Raw genomic sequence first — 16,583 nt, 5'->3', positions numbered from 1 at the left:
CCTGTCCAGTCCCATCAGAATCTTATATGTTTCTATGAGATCCCCTCTCATCCTTCTAAACTCCAGTGAATACAGGCCCAGTTGATCCAGTCTCTCCTCATATGTCAGACCAGCCATTCCGGGAATCAGTCTGGTGAACCTTCGCTGTATTCCCTCAATAGCAAGAACGTCCTTCCTCAGATTAGGAGACCAAAACTGAACACAATATTCCAGGTGAAGCCTCACCAAGGCCCTGTACAACTGCAGTAAGACCTCCCTGCTCCTATACTCAAATCTCCTAGCTATGAAGGCCAACATACCATTTGCCTTCTTCACAGCCTGCTGTACCTGCATGCCAACTTTCAATGACTGATGAACCATGACACCCAGATCTCGTTGCACCTCCCCTTTTCCTAATCTGCCGCCATTCAAATAATATTCTGCCTTCGTATTTTTGCCCCCAAAGTGGATAACTTCACGTTTATCCACATTATACTGCATCTGCCATGCATTTGCCCACTTAGCTAATCTGTCCAAGTCACCCTGCAGCCTCTTAGCATCCTCCTCATGGCTCACACCGCCACTCAGTTTAGTGTCATCTGCAAACTTGGAGATATTACACTCAATTTCTTCATCGAAATCATTAATGTATATAGTAAAGAGTTGGGGTCTCAGCACTGAGCCCTGCGGCACTCCACTAGTCACTGCCTGCCATTTTGAAAAGGACCCGTTTATCCCGACACTCTGCTTCCTGTCTGCCAACCAGTTCTCTATCCACGTCAGTACATTACTCCCAATACCATGTGCTTTGATTTTGCACACCAATCTCTTGTGTGGGACCTTGTCAAAAGCCTTTTGAAAGTCCAAATACACCACATCCACTGGTTCTCCCTTGTCCACTCTACTAGTTACATCCTCAAAAAATTCTAGAAGATTTGTCAAGCATGATTTCCCTTTAATAAATTCACGCTGACTTGGACCGATCCTGTCACTGCTTTTCAAATGTGCTGCTATTTCATCCTCAATAACTGATTCCAATATTTTCCCCACTACTGATGTCAGGCTAACCAGTCTATAATTACCCATTTTCTCTCTCCCTCCCTTTTTAAAAAGTGGTGTTACATTAGCTACCCTGCAGTTCATAGGAATTAATCCAGAGTCGATAGCTGTTGGAAAATGATCACCAATGCATTCACTATTTCTAGGACTACTTCCTTAAGTACTCTGGGATGCAGACTATCAGGCCCCGGGGATTTATCAGCCTTCAATCCTATCAATTTCCCTAACACAATTTCCCACCTAGTAAGGATTTCCTTCAGTTCCTCCTGCTCACTAGACCCTCGGTCCCCGAGTATTTGCGGAAGGTTATTTGTGTCTTCCTTCGTGAAGACAGAACCAAAGTATTTGTTTAACTTGTCCGCCATTTCTTTGTTCCCCATTATAAATTCACCTGAATCTGACTGCAAGGGACCTACATGTTTTCACTAATCTTTTTCTCTTCACGTATCTATAGAAGCTTTTGCAGTCAGTTTTTATGTTCCCAACAAGCTTCCTCTCATACTCTATTTTTCCCCTCCTAATTAAACCCTTTGTCCTCCTCTGCTGTATTATAAAATTCTCCCAGTCCTCAGGTTTGCTGCTTTTTCTGGCCAATTTATATGCCTCTTCCTTAACACTACCCTTAATTTCCCTTGATAGCCACAGTTGAGCCACCTTCTCCGTTTTATTTTTACTCCAGACAGGGATGTACAATTGTTGAAGTTCATCCATGTGATCTTTAAATGTTTGCCATTGCCTATCCACCGTCAACACTTTAAGAATCACTCGCCAGTCTATACTAGCCAATTCACATCTCATACCATCGAAATTACCTTTCCTTAAGTTCAGGACCCTAGTCTCTGAATTAACTGTGTCACTCTCCATCTTAATAAAGAATTCTACCATGTTATGGTCACTCTTCCCCAAGAGGCCTCGCACAACAAGATTGTTAATTAGTCCTTTCTCATTACACATCACCCAGTCTAGGATGGCCAGCCCTCTAGTTGGTTCCTCGACATATTGGTCTGGAAAACCATCCCAAATACACTCCAGGAAATCCTCCTTCATCGCAATGCTACTAGTTTGATTAGCCCAATCAATATGTAGATTAAAGTCGCCCATGATAACTGCTGTACCTTTATTGCACGCATCCCTTATTTCTTGTTTGATGCTGTCCCCAACCTCATTACTACTGTTTGGTGGTCTGTACACAACTCCCACTAGCGTTTTCTGCCCTTTGGTATTCCGTAGCTCCATCCATACAGATTCCATGTCATTCAAGCTAATGTCCTTCCTTACTATTGCATTATTTTCCTCTTTAACCAGCAATGCCACCCCACCTCCTTTTCCTTTCTGTCTATCCTTCCTAAATGTTGAATATCCCTGGATGTTGAATTCCCAGCCTTCGTCACCCTGGAGCCATGTCTCCGTGATGCCAATTACATCATAACCGTTAACTGCTATCTGCACTGTTAATTCATCCACCTTATTCCGAATACTCCTCACATTGAGGCACAGAGCCTTCAGGCTTGTCTTTTTAACATACTTTGCCCCTTTAGAATTTTGCTGTAATGTGACCCTTTTTGCTTTTTGCCTTAGGTTTCTCTGCCCTCCACTTTTACTTTTCTTCTTTCTAGCTTTTGCTTCTGCCCCCATTCTACTTCCCTCTGTCTCCCTGCATAGGTTCCCATCCCCCTGCCATATTAGTTTAACCCCTCCCCAACAGCACTAGCAAACACTCCCCCTCGGACATTGGTTCCGGTCCTGCCCAGGTGCAGATCGTCCGGCTTGTACTGGTCCTACCTCCCCCAGAACTGGTTCCAATGTCCCAGGAATTTTAATCCCTCCCTTCTGCACCACTCCTCAAGCCACGTATTCATCTGAGCTATCCTGTGATTCCTACTCTGACTAGCACGTGGCACTGGTAGCAATCCTGAGATTACTTCTTTTGAGGTCCTACTTTTTAATTTATCTCCTAGCTCCCTAAATTCGTCTTGTAGAACTTCATCCTGTTTTTTACCTATATCGTTGGTACCTATATGCACCATGACAGCTGGCTGCTCACCCTCCCCTTTCAAAATGCCCTGCACCCGCTCCGAGACATCCTTGACCCTTGCACCAGGGAAGCGGCAGAGGCAGCTGATCGGATGGTCTCAATGTTAGTGAAAAAGAAATCCATGAGCTCCTCGCACTTGTTGTTGGAGGTGAGGGTGGAGGGGCAGGAGAGAGTGATTTAAGAAGACTGTTTGTCGTGGAGAAGCTGGCATTATCTTTAGTGATCAGATTTAGCAGAGGAGAGCAGGACCCGATTATGCTTTCTGTGGTCCAGCCAGATTTGGCGATGAATGGCTAAACCAGTTGCCTGCCATAAATGTTCAACTCTGTGCCTCTTGGACTTAAGGGAATGGAGATGAGGGCCGTACCAGCGGAACGACCAGAGTGAAAGAGAATAATGGTTTTAAAGGGGACAAAGCCATTGAAGGTGGGGGTGAGGGTGTGATTGAGCAGATCAGTGTCTGCAGAAATATCATGGTGAATGGAGGGCGAAAGGTTAGATTGTTGGGAATTTGAAAGTACTGAGTGACTTGAGCAAGAAATTTTTCCAGGGTGGACACAGAAGGAAGTGGTGTTGACACAATGGGAGTAGAGAGGCCATGTGAGATGACAAGATGAAGGAGATAGCTGTGACTATGGGTAGAGGAGTTTATATGGAGGTAAAGATTAAAACATAATAGGTGTAGGAGTAGACCATTCGGCCACTCAAGCCTGCTCCGCCATTCAATAAGATCATGGTTGATCTTCTACCTCAACTCCACTTTCCTGCACTATCCCCATATCCCTTGATTCCTTTAATATTCTCTTGCTCAAGGATATTGTGATATGCATGGGGCAAGTGGTAAAAGGTATAGCCAGGCGGGAGGCTTCATAAAGAGGGAAGGTGACAACACCCGTCAGCCAAGTTTCCATCAAGACCATGATTTTGATGCAATCTATTTCAGCTCTTGGAGGGCAAGGACCATTGGGCCCAAGTTTCCACACGATAAAAAACGGGCGCCCCTCCGAGCTGGGTGCCCGTTTTTCGCGCCTAAAACGGCGCCGGAAAAAAAACGCGCGATTCTGGAGCGCCCTGCAGCTCCTTGTCTGTTTGGCGCGGCGACCAGGGGGGCGGAGCCTACACTCGCGCCGATTTTGTAAGTGGGAGAGGGCGGGTACCATTTAAATTAGTTTTTTTCCTGCCGGCAATGCTGCGCATGCGCGTTGGAGCATTCACGCACACGCAGTGTGAAGGAAACATTGGCACTCGGCCATTTTTGTAGTTCTTTGTAGCTGTTTAGTTTTTGAACATTTTTTAATAAAAGCACATTGCCATCAGCACATCAGCACTGAGAAGGCTGCAGGAAGCCTCAGAAAGTTGAGGCAGCCGTTTCCTGACAACCTCCCCCTTTTGCCATCGGGAAATGGCTCCTCAATTTCTGAGGCTTCCTGCAGCCGTCTGTCTCCTTCCCTCCCTCCCGCCGTCTGGAACGGCTTCCTCCCCCCCCCCGCCCCCCCCCCCGCCGCGTTCGGTCGGTCGGTTGGGTCCCTCCCGCCCGCTCGCTGTCTGGAACGGCTCCCCCCCCTGTGTTCGGTCGCTCGCCCGCCGTCTAGAACGGCTCCCCCCCCCCCCCACCCCCCGCGTTCGGTCGGTTGGATCCCTCCCCGCCGTCTGGAACGGCTTCCCTGCGTTCGGTCGGTTCCCTCCCTCCCTCCCTCCCTCCCGCCCGCCGTCTGGAACGGCTTCCTCCGCCCCCCCTCCCCCCTGCGTTCGGTCACTCGCCCGCTGTCTGGAACGGCTTCCTTCCCCCTCTCACCCGCCATCTGGAACGGCTTCCTCTCCCCCCCCCCGCGGTTGGTCGGTCGGTTCCCTCCCTTCCCACCCCCGCGTTCGGTCGGTTCCCTCCCTCCCTCCCGCCCGCCGTCTGGAACGGCTTCCTCCCCCCCACCCCGCGTTCTGTCGGTCGGTTGGTTCCCTCCTTCCCGCCCGCCCGCCGTCTGGAACGGCTTCCTACCCCCCACCGCGTTCGGTCGGTTCCCTCCCTCCCTCCCGCCCGCCTTCGGGAACGGCTGCCTCGTTTTGTGAGGCTTGCTGCAGAATTCTCCCTGGCTGAAGAACTTTCACACAGGTAGGAAGATGGTTTATTTAATCTTTTCTTTGCTTATAAATGTTTATTCAGGTTGGATTTATTTGTATAATATTTGTATAAGTATAAATAAGGATTTATTGTAGAATTTAATGACTTCCCTTCCCCCCCTCCCCCCCCCCACCTCGTTCTGGACGTCTAATTTGTAACCTGCGCCTGATTTTTTAATGTGTAGAACAGGTTTTTTCAGTTCTACAAAAATCTTCACTTGCTCCATTCTAAGTTAGTTTGGAGTATGTTTTCACTGTGGAAACTTTCAAATCAGGTGTTAGTGGCCGGACACGTCCCCTTTTGAAGAAAAAATTCTGTTCCAAAGTGGAACTGTTCTACCTGACTAGAACTGCAGAAAAAAAAATGTGGAGAATTGCGATTTCTAAGACAGTCCGTTCTCCACCAGTTGCTCCTAAAAATCAGGCGCAAATCATGTGGAAACTTGGGCCCATTATCTCTATATCTGCCCTCTTAAAGCCCAGCTGGAAGCCAATGCATTCTTGACTTCTACCCAATGTCTCCTTTTGGTTTAATTAAGAAAAGACATACTTTTGAAATCATTCTTTTATTTTTACTTAAGTTCTTTATACTTTTGTTAAGAGTTTTCATTTAATAGTTTAATTAAGAAAAGGCATACTCTACAATTCAGCTTATCTGCTGCTGAAATCCTCATCCATGCCTTTGTTACCTCTAGACATGATTATTCCAACACACTCTTGGCCGGCCTCCGTAGTTCTACCATCAATAAACTTGAGGTCAGCCAAAACTCTGCTGCCTGTGTCCCAACTCGCACCAAGTCCTGCTCATCCATTTCCCCTGTGCTCGCTGACCTACATTGACTCCCAGATAAGCAATACCTCGATTTTAAAATTCTCATCCTTGTTTTCAAATCGCTCCATGGCCTCATCCCTCCCTATCTCGATAATCTCCTCCAGCCCTACAATCCGAGATCTCTGTACTCTGCCAATTCTGGCATCATGAGCATCCCCATCCCCACCATTGGCGGCTGTGCCTTCAGCTGTCTAGGACCTATGCTTTGAAATTTCCTTCCTAAACCCCTCCGTCTTTCTTCTCCTTTAAGACACTTCTGAAAACCTACTTCTTTTACTAATCTTTTGGTCAACTGCCCTAATCTCTCCATATGTGGCTCCATGTCAAATTTTGTTTGATAATGCTCCTGTGAAGTACCTTGGGACATTTTACTACCTTTGTCCCACTCATCCATCACCCCTGTGCTCGCTGACCTACATTGGCTTCCGGTTAAGCAACACCTTGATTTCAAAATTCTCATCCTTATTTTCAAATCCCTCCTTGGACTCACCCCTCCCTATCTCTGTAATCTCCTCCAGCCCCATAACCTCCGCCTCCCCGCACCCCCCCCCCCCCCCCCACCGGCCCAGATGTCTGCGCTCCTCTAATTCTGCCCTCTTGGGCATCCCTGATTATAATCGCTCAACCATTGGTAGTTGTGCCTTCTGTTGCCTAGATCCGAAGCTCTGGAACTCCCTGCCTAAACCTCTCCACCTCTATTTCCTAGTTCAACGTCGCTCCTTAAAACATACCTCTTTGTCCAAGCTTTTGGTCACCTGCGCTAATTTCTACTTATACGGCTCAGTGTCAAATTTTTAACTCATAATACTCCTGTGAAGTATCTTGGGACGTTTCACTACGTTAAAGGCGCTATATAAATACAAGTTATACAAGTTATTGTTTAAAATATACCTCTTTAACCAAGCTTTTGGTCACCTGCGCTAATTTCTACTTATGCGGCTCAGTGTCAAATTTTTATCTCATAATACTCCTATGAAGCATCTTGGGATGTTTCACTACCTTAAAGTCCCAAATAAATACAAGTTGTTGTTTAGCCAAGGCAATGGGGAGGAATGCAGAAAGCGGACACAAGACAGAACGTGTCCCATGTGACATACGTATTGGTCTCAAGAGCGACACAGATTCCTCCAAGGACCATAATTACACTGCTGTAATGAAGTATATTCGATTGTTGCAGATACATGTGCTTCACAATAAGTGTTCAGTGCCTCACTCACTGGGACAGGGAAAAGCAAAAATGGACAGGTGTTATTACGGGAAAATACCAGGGGGGGAAGACAGAACTCTGTTTGAACCTGATATTTCAAGTCTCTTTTTACACTTGCAGCCAAAGATGCAACTCACAGGTGAAGCATTGAATAGTATTTAACTAACCCGAACCATTCTCTGCTAGCAGCAAGATCAACTTGTTAGATGCAGGAAGAATGTTCCCAATGTTGGGGAAGTCCAGAACCAGGGGTCACAGTCTAAGGATAAGGGGTAAGCCATTTAGGACCGAGATGAGGAGAAACTTCTTCACCCAGAGAGTGTGAACCTGTGGAATTCTCTACCACAGAAAGTTGTTGAGGCCAATTCAATAAATATATTCAAAAAGGTGTTCGATGAAGTCCTTACTACTCGGGGGATTAAGGGGTATGGCGAGAAAGCAGGAATGGGGTACTGAAGTTGCATCCATGAACTCATTGAATGGCGGTGCAGGCTAGAAGGGCCGAATGGCCTACTCCTGCACCTATTTTCTATGTTTCTATGAATCAGTGCATTAGACAAATCAGAATGTGCACACCTAGATTGGCAAACTATGAAAGATTAGCACCGATACAAAAGCAAAATACTGCGGATGCTGGAATCTGGAATAACAACAGGAAATGCTGGAAATCTGAGCAGGTCAGGCAGCATCTGTGGAGAGAAAGCAGAGTTAACGTTTTGGGTCGATGACCCTTCATCACAACTGGAGAGTATTCGAAAAGAACAGATTCTTAACAAGCACTGAAAGGGGGAGGGGAAGAAAGAACAAAAGGGAAGCTATGTGATAGGTTGGAAGACAAGAGAGATAGGAGAGACAAAAGGGATGATGGCCCAAATTCAAATGCCAATGCCAGGAGTTAGAAAAATATTAATCGAGATAGGGTGTGAATGGTGGGATTATGACCAACTGCCATTGGAGACAAGGAGAAAAAAAGAAACCTGCTCTTTTACCTTCTCCCTTCCCACTATCCAGGGCCCGAAATATTCCTTCCAGGTGAAACAGTGACTTACTTGTTCTTCTTTCAATTTAGTATACTGTATTCGCTGCTCACGATGTGGTCTCCTCTACATTGGGGAGACCAAGCGTAAATTGGGTGACCGCTTTGCAGAGCATCTCCGTTCAGTCCGCAAGTGTGACCCTGAGCTTCCAGTTGCCTGTCATTTTAATTCTCCGCTCCACTCCCACTCTGACATCTCTGTCCTTGGTCTTCTACATTGTTCCAACAAAGCTCAATGCAAGCTCGAGGAACAGCACCTCATCTTTCATTTAGGCACTTTACAGCCTTCTGGACTCAACATAGAGTTCAAAAATTTCAGAGCGTAACCGCTGCAACCTTTGGCTTCCTCCCCACCCGCCGACCCCCCACCTGTTTCTTTTTTTCTCCTTGTCTCTAATGGCAGTTGGTCATTATCCCACCATTCACATCCTATCTCGAATAATGCTTTTCTAACTCCTGGCATGAGCATTTAAATTTGGCCCATCATTCCTTTTGTCTCTCTTATCCTCCAACCTATCACAGACCTTCCCTTTTGTTCTTTCTTCCCCTCCCCTTTTCAGTGCTTGCTAAAAATCTGTTCTTTTCGAACACTCTCCAGTTCTGCCGAAGGGTTATTGACCCGAAACATTAACTCTACTTTCTCTCCACAGATGCTGCCTGGCCTGCGAAGATTAGCACCAGGCGAGTCCACAGCAGCACTGGGTGTTTTGGCAGCTGACGTTTGCAGAGCGTTATTAAACAACGCTCAGCCGCTCAGCTACGCTCGGCCGCTGCCAGCAAAGCAGAGAACTGGGGCCATTAGAGGGAGCAGCGTGTGGCGGCCCAGCCCAGAAATCGGCGCGGTCCTGGCCTGCAAAACCATCAGCAGGCTGGGGCCATTAGAGGGCGGCGGCATACCACTGCAGGGAGCAGCGCGTGCTACTGCAGGAGGGCGATGGCTGACTGCAGTGTGGACAGGTACAGCAGTAGTGGCGAGGTCGGAATGAAGGAGCAGCAAGAGTTCGTAGAGGGATGTGATTGGGACCCAGGAGAGGCAAGGGCCCAGGGGCAGCACGGACCAGCCCACACTGCGATATGTGTGCACACTAGGTCCATGCAGCAGAGCTGGTCTCCGGTCATCTTGGTTAATCCTTGCCACTGGACCAAGACCTAGCTCTGTCAAGTCCGTGTGATGGCTGGGGTGCAACGGCCACCACACGTTAAAAAAAATCCACGCACAGGCATCTTTCACCCTTCAGGATTTCGGATCCGGAATATCATTGAAACACCTGTGAACTTGTGAACTCATCCGCTTTCCGCGTGGAAGCAAGTCATCCTCTTTCGAGGGACTGCTGATGATGATAGAACAGGCAACGAGTAGACTGGGCCGCACTTCACGATAATGTGATTGGCCGCGTGCTCTTTGCGACAGTATGAAGTGACGCGCTGGTTTTGCGGCATGACGCGCTCTCTTTGTGCGCATCATGTCGGCGAGCGCGGCGCGAGGGGAAATGCCGGCCAAGAGACAGAAACTCAGCGACGAGAACAGCAACCCGGACGTGTCCGGGGACGAAAATGTGAGTCCCGTCGAGCGCACTTAACGGGGGGTCCCAGCGGCGTTATCGCCAGGCCATTTAGAATTATCATTTTGATTAAAACTTCCGCCGCCCTCTGGTTCAGGCCTCTGGTGCGGAGCGAAGAACAGCGAGAAGTCGCCGCTTGCCCGCCCTGGCCCCGTGGCTCGGCTTCACTTTAACGTCGTCAGTGTGGATCAGCCGGGAGTCGGGGCGGGGGAAGAGAGTTTTCAAACTCACACACCCTGCGGCTTGACCCCAGTAGTGTGAATATAAAACACGTTAATGGAAAGGAATCGACGGGTTTATCGGCATAGGCTTCATTTCATTTGTGGAATCCTGAATCCCTGCTACCATGCTGTGGCTTCTGGTGTTATCTCCATCACTAACTGCTGTTACCCCCGTCTCCTGTGCGCGCGTTGTAACTACAAGCAGCGAATACAACAACAACTTGTATTTTAAGCAAAACGTTCCGAGGTGCTTCTCCGCAGCATTATAAAACATTTAACACCTAACAAGATATATGGGCAGGTGAGCACAGAGGTATGTTTTAATTGTGGGGTGGGGGTCAAGTGAGGGGATAGTTAGATATCTAAAGAGAAAGGTCCATACAATAGAGCAATGTAGATTTGGGTAAAAATAAGAGTGACGAGAAGGAACAGAGTTTAATGGTAGCATCATCAGCATAGGCAGTCCCTTGGAATCGAGGAAGACTTGCATCCACTCTTTAAAAATTAGTCCTCAGGTGGCTGAACAGTCCAATACGTGAACCACAGTCCCTGTCACAGGTGAGACACATAGTTGTTGAGGGTAAGGGAGGGTGGGACAGATTTGCCGCACGCTCTTTTCATTGCCTGTGCTTGATTTCTGCATGCACTCGGCGATGCGACTCAACGTGCTCAGCGCCCTCCCGAATGCACTTCCCCCACTTGGGAATCCCTGGCCAAAGACCACCCCATGTGTCGGTAGGGATGTTGCACTTTATTAGGGAGGCTTTAAGGGTGTTCTTGTAACATTTCCTTGTTTGCTGTGAAGGAGTTCCGAGTAGAGCGCTTGCTTTGGGAGTCTCGTGTCTGGCATGCAGGCAATGTGGCCTGCCCAGCAGAGCTGATCAAGTGTAGTCAGTGCCTGGGATGTTGGCCTGGTCGAGGACACTAATGTTGGTGCGTCTGTCCTCCCAGGGGATTTGTAGGATCTTGCGAAGACATCATTGGTGGTATTTCTCCAGTGACTTGGTGTCTACTGTACATGGTCCATGTTTCTGAGCCATACAGGAGGGTGGGTATTACTACAACCCTGTAGACCATGAGCTTGGTGGCGGATTTGAGGGCCTGGTCTTCGAACACTCTTTTACTCAGGCGGCCGGAGGCTGCACTGGCACACTGGAGGCGGTGTTGAATCTCATCATCAATGTCTGTCCTCGTTAAGAGGCTCCCGAGGCATGGGAAATGGTCCACGTTGTCCAGGGCTGCGCCGTGGATCTTGATGACTGGGAGGCAGTGCTATGCGACGAGGACAGGCTTGTGAAGGATCTATATCTTGCGGATGTTTAGCGTAAGACTCATGCTTTCATACGCCTCAGTAAATACGTCGACTATGTCCTGGAGTTCAGCCTCTGTATGTACGCAGGCGCCGTCCGGGTAATGTAGCTCGATGATAGAGGTTGGGGTGGTCTTGGACCTGGCCTGGAGATGGCAACGGTTGAACCGGTTCTCACTGGTTCTGTAGTTTAGTTCCACTCCAGCGGGGACCTTGTTGACTGAGGTGGAGCACGGCAGTGAGGAAGATTGAGAAGAGAGTTGGAGCGATGACACAGCCCTGTTCGACCCTGGTCCGGATGTGGATGGGTCTGTGATGGATTCATCAGTAAGGATCACGGCCTGCATGTCATCGTGCGGGGGGGGGGTGTTGCCGAACTTTTGGGGGCATCTGAAATGGAGGAGGATAGGTGGGTAGCAGTGCAGCAGAGAATACGGTCAAAGCAGGGAACAATGGTTAAAAATGTTTTTAATTAAAAGCTCTTTACCTGAATGCACGAACCATTCGTGATGAGATAGACGAACTAGTGGCACAAACCGAGATAAATGAGTTTGATCGAATTGCTATTGCAGAGATGTGGTTAAAAGGTGACCAAAGTTGGGAACTCAATGTTCCAGGGTTGCATGACATTTCAAAAAGACAGACAAAATGGTGGGTGAGACTAGTCCTGATGATAAAGGATGACATAAGGACAGTAGAGAGAAAGGATCTTGGCTCGGAAGATCAGGAAGTAGAATCAGTATGGGTGGAGATAAGGAATAACAAGGGGCAGAAAACACTGGTGGGAGTATTATGTCGGTACCCTAACAGTAGCTATACTGTTCGACAGAATATTAACCAAGAAATAGTAGGAGCTTGTAACAAAGGTAATGCAATAATTGTGGGGGACATTAATCTTATAGACTGGACAAATCAAATTGGCAAAAGTAGTCTGGAGGACGAGTTCATGAAATGCATTTGGGACAGTTTCTTAGAACAATTTGTCATGCAACCAACCAGGGAACAGGCTATTTAGTATTGTGTTATGAGACAAGGTTATTTAGCAATCTCATAGTAAAGGATCCTCTGGGGCAGATTGATCATAATACGATAGAATTTCATGTTATGCTTGAGAGTGACTTGGCTAAGTCCAAAATTAGCGTCTTAAACTTAAATAAAGCCAGTTACATAGGAATGAATGGTGAGTTGGCTAAGGCAGATTGGAAAAATAGATAACAAGATATGGCTGTAGGAACTTAACACAATCACTAAGGAGGTGGTACTCAGTAAGATAATGGGACTAAAGGCAGATAAGACCCCTGGACCTGATGGTTTGCATCCAAGGGTCTTGAGAAGTAGCAGCAGGGATTGTGGATGCAATTTACCAAAATTCCCTGGATTCTGGAGAGGTCCCAGCAGATTTGGGAAAACTGCAAATGTAACGCCCCCATTTAAAAAAGGAGGCAGACAAAAAGCAGGAAACTATAGACCAGTTAGCCTAACATCTATGGTTGGGAAGATGTTGGAGTCCATTATTAAAGAAGCAGTAACAGGACATTTGGAAAAGCAAAATTTGGTCAGGCAGAGTCAGCATGGATTTATGAAGAGGCAATCATGTTTGACAAATTTACTGGAGTTCTTTGAGGATGTAACGAAGAAGGTGGATAAAGGGGAACCTGTGGATGTGTATTTGGACTTCCAGAAGGCATTTGACAAGGTGCCACGTAAAAGGTTACTGCACAAGATAAAAGTTCACTGGGTTGGGGGTAATATATTAGCATGGGTAGAGGATTGGCTAACTAACAGAAAACAGGGTCGGGATAAATGGTTCATTCTCTGGTTGGCAACCAGTAACTAGTGGGGTGCCGCAGGGATCAGTGCTGGGACCCCAACTACTTACAATCTATATAAACGGCTTGGAAGAAGGGACCAAGTAACGTAGCCAAGTTTGCTTTTCCTCCCATCTTTGTATCATCAGCAATGTGTGAGGAGGACACAAAAAATCTGCTAAAGGACATAGACAGGCTAAGTGAGTGGGCAAAAATTTGGCAGATGGAGTATAATGTTGGAAAGTGTGAGGTTATGCACTTTGGCAGAAAAAAATCAAAGAGCAAGTTATTATTTAAATAGAGAAAGATTGCTGCAGTACAGTGGGACCTGGGCGTACTTGTGCATGAAACACAAGGATAGTATGCAGGTACAGAAAGTGATCAGGAAGACCAATGGTATCTTGGCCTTTATTGCAAAGGGGATGGAGTATAAAAGCAGGGAAGTCTTGCTACAGCTATACAAGGTATTGGTGAGGCCACACCTGGAATACTGCTTGCAGTTTTGGTTTCCATATTTACAAAAGGATACACTTGCTTTGGAGGCAGTTCAGAGAAGGTTCACTCAGTTGATTCTGGGGATGATTGGGTTGACTTATGAGGAAAGGTTGAGTAGGTTGGGCCTCTACTCATTGTAGTTCAGAAGAATGAGAGGTAATCTTATTGAAACGTATAAGATTATGAGGGTGCTTGATAAGGTGGATGCAGAGAGGATGTTTCCACTGATGGGGGAGACCAGAACTAGACAGCATGATCTTCGAATAAGGGGCTGCCCATTTAAGGAGGAATTTCTTCTGAGGGTTGTAAATCTGTGGAATTTGCTGCCTCGAGAGCTGTGGAAGCTGGGACATTGAATAAATTTAAGACAGAAATAGACAGTTTCTTGAGCGATAAGGGGTTATGGGGAACAGGTGGGGAAGTGGAGCTGAGTCCATGATCAGATCAGCCATGATCTTATTGAATGGCGGAGCAGGCTTGAGGGGCCGTATGGCCTACTCGTGTTCCTATTTCTTATGTTCTTCTATGCAGTGGCTAGCGTTTAAATAAATATTTCATAATTCTGAACAAAAATACATGCATTGAGAAACAAAAACTACACAGGAAAAGTGATCCATCCGTGGCTAACCAAAGTTAAGGATAGCATTAGATTGAAAGAAGAAGCATATAATGATGATGTGAAAAATGGTATTAAGCCTGAGGATTGGGAGAATTTCAGAAACTAGCAAAGGATGACCAAAAAATTGATGAAACGGAAAAAATAGACAAATCTAGCAAGAAATATAAAAGATTGTAAGAGATTCTACAAGTTTCAAAAGGAAGAGAGTATCAAAAGTAAACATTGGTCCCTTAGAGGTTGATGCAGGAGAAATTGTTATGGGGAATAAGGAAATGGCAGAAACGTTAAACTAATATTTTGTATCTGTCTTCACAGTAGAAGATGCAAAAAAAACATACCTAAAATGGTGGGGAACCAAGGGTCTAATGAGGGTGAGGAACTTAATGTAATTAATAAAAGTAGAGAAACTAATGGGACGAAAAGCCAACAAATCTCATGGACCTGATGGCCTACATCCTAGGGTTCTTAAAGAGGTGGCTGCAGAGATAGTGGATGCATTGGTTTTGATCTTTCAAAATTCTCTAGAACGGTCCCAGCGGATTGGAAGGTAACAAATGTAACACCGTTTGAGAAAGGAGGGCGAGAGAAAACGGGGAACTACAGGCCAGTTCGCCTGACATCAGTCATCGGGAAATTGCTGGAATTCATTGTTAAAAAAAGTGGGATCAGGGCACTTAGAAAATCATAATATGATTAGGCAGAGTCAACATGGTTTTATGAAAGGGAAATTGTGTTTGACAAATTTGAGGATGTAACTAGCAGGGTAGATAACTAGCAGTGGATGTATAAAGGCACTCGATAAGATGCCATATAAAAGGTTATTACACAAGATGAGGGATCATAGGATTGGAGGTCATGTGTTAGCATGGATAACGGATTGGTTAAAAGACAGAATAGAGATAAATGGGTCTTTTTTAGGTTGGCAGGCTGTAACTAGTGGGGTGCCGCAAGAATCAGTGCTGGAGCCTCGGCTATTTACAATCTATATTAATGACCCAGATGATGGGACCAAGTGTAATGTATCCATGTTTGCTGACGATTCAAAGCTGGGTGGGACAGCAAGCTGAGGAGAACACAAAGCGTCTGCAAAGGGATATACATAAGAACATAAGAAATAGGAACAGGAGCAGGCCACATGGCCCCACGTTGCTGCTCCGCCATTCAATAAGATCATGGCTGATCTGATCATGGACTCCGCTCCACTTCCCTGCCTGTTCCCCATAACTCCTTATCCCCTTATCGTTTAAGAAACTCTCTCTGTCTTAAATTTATTCAATGTCCCAGTTTCCACAGCTCTGAGGCCGCGAATTCCACAGATTTACAACCCTCTCAGAGGAGAGATTTCTCCTCGTCTCAGTTTTAAATGAGTGATCCCTTATTCTAATATCATGCTCTCTAGTTCTAGTCTCCCCCATCAGTGGAAACATCCTCTCTGCATCCACCTTGTCAAGCCCCCTCAATCTTATATGTTTTGATAAGATCACCTCTCATTCTTCTGAATTCCAATGAGTAGAGGCCCAACCGACTCAACCTTTCCTCATAAGTCAACCCCCTCATCTCCGGAATCAACCTAGTGAAACTTCTCTGAACTACCTCCAAAGCAAGTATATCCTTTTGTAAATATGGAAACCAAAACTGCAAGCAGTGTTCCAGGTGTGGCCTCACCAATACACTGTATAGCTGTAGCAAGACTTTCCTGCTTTTATACTCCATCCCCTTTGCAATAAAGGCCAAGATTTCATTGGCCTTCCTGATCACTTTCTGTACCTGCATACTATCCTTTTGTGTTTCATGCACAAGTACCCCCAGGTTCCGCTGTATTGCAGCAATCTTTCTCTATTTAAATAATAACTTGCTCTTCAATTTTATTTTTCTGCCAAAGTGCATAACCTCACACTTTCCAACATTATACTCCATCTGCCAAATTTTTGCCCACTCACTTAGCCTGTCCACCTCTCTCCTGCCTAAACTCATCCAGTTGCTTTTTTATGGCATCAATGGCTTGGGTGATATTGTATGATTCATCCGTGACATGTGTTATACATTTGTCCCCTATAATTGTGCACACTCCTCGTTGGGCCAGCTGATAATCCACGGCATAGCGGGTTTGCTGCGTATACAATCTTAGTTCAGACAGCTCTCTCTTGATGGCATCCAGTCCCTTAGACGTGCTATTTCCCAAAATGGTCAATCCGCAAATAAGGCACTAATTACCCCTGCCGATCCACCTACAGACAGGGCCCCAAGGAACCCATAGCCGAGCGACGATCCAAGCGTGATAGGGTCTTCCCAATCCGCACAGAATT

General features: G+C 46.4%; 1 protein-coding gene across 2 annotated transcripts in view; it reads left to right on the top strand.

The window, feature by feature from the left end:
- The first annotated feature begins 9,711 nt into the window (after window positions 1-9,711).
- The window catches only part of eed (embryonic ectoderm development), a 39,642-nt gene continuing 32,770 nt past the window's right edge, over window positions 9,712-16,583 (top strand). For both annotated transcript variants that reach the window (XR_011595666.1, XM_070892015.1), the window contains exon 1: window positions 9,712-9,819. Coding sequence is in view for 1 of the 2 variants with exons in the window: in XM_070892015.1 (XP_070748116.1) it covers window positions 9,727-9,819 (93 nt within the window). In the remaining variant the exon portion in view is untranslated. The remainder of the gene's footprint in view (window positions 9,820-16,583) is intronic.

The sequence above is a fragment of the Pristiophorus japonicus genome, chromosome 10 (assembly GCF_044704955.1).
Source record: "Pristiophorus japonicus isolate sPriJap1 chromosome 10, sPriJap1.hap1, whole genome shotgun sequence".
NCBI classification, from domain to species: domain Eukaryota; kingdom Metazoa; phylum Chordata; class Chondrichthyes; family Pristiophoridae; genus Pristiophorus; species Pristiophorus japonicus.
Note: the sequence above shows the minus strand (reverse complement) of the source record. Positions and strands in the feature narration are given on the sequence as shown.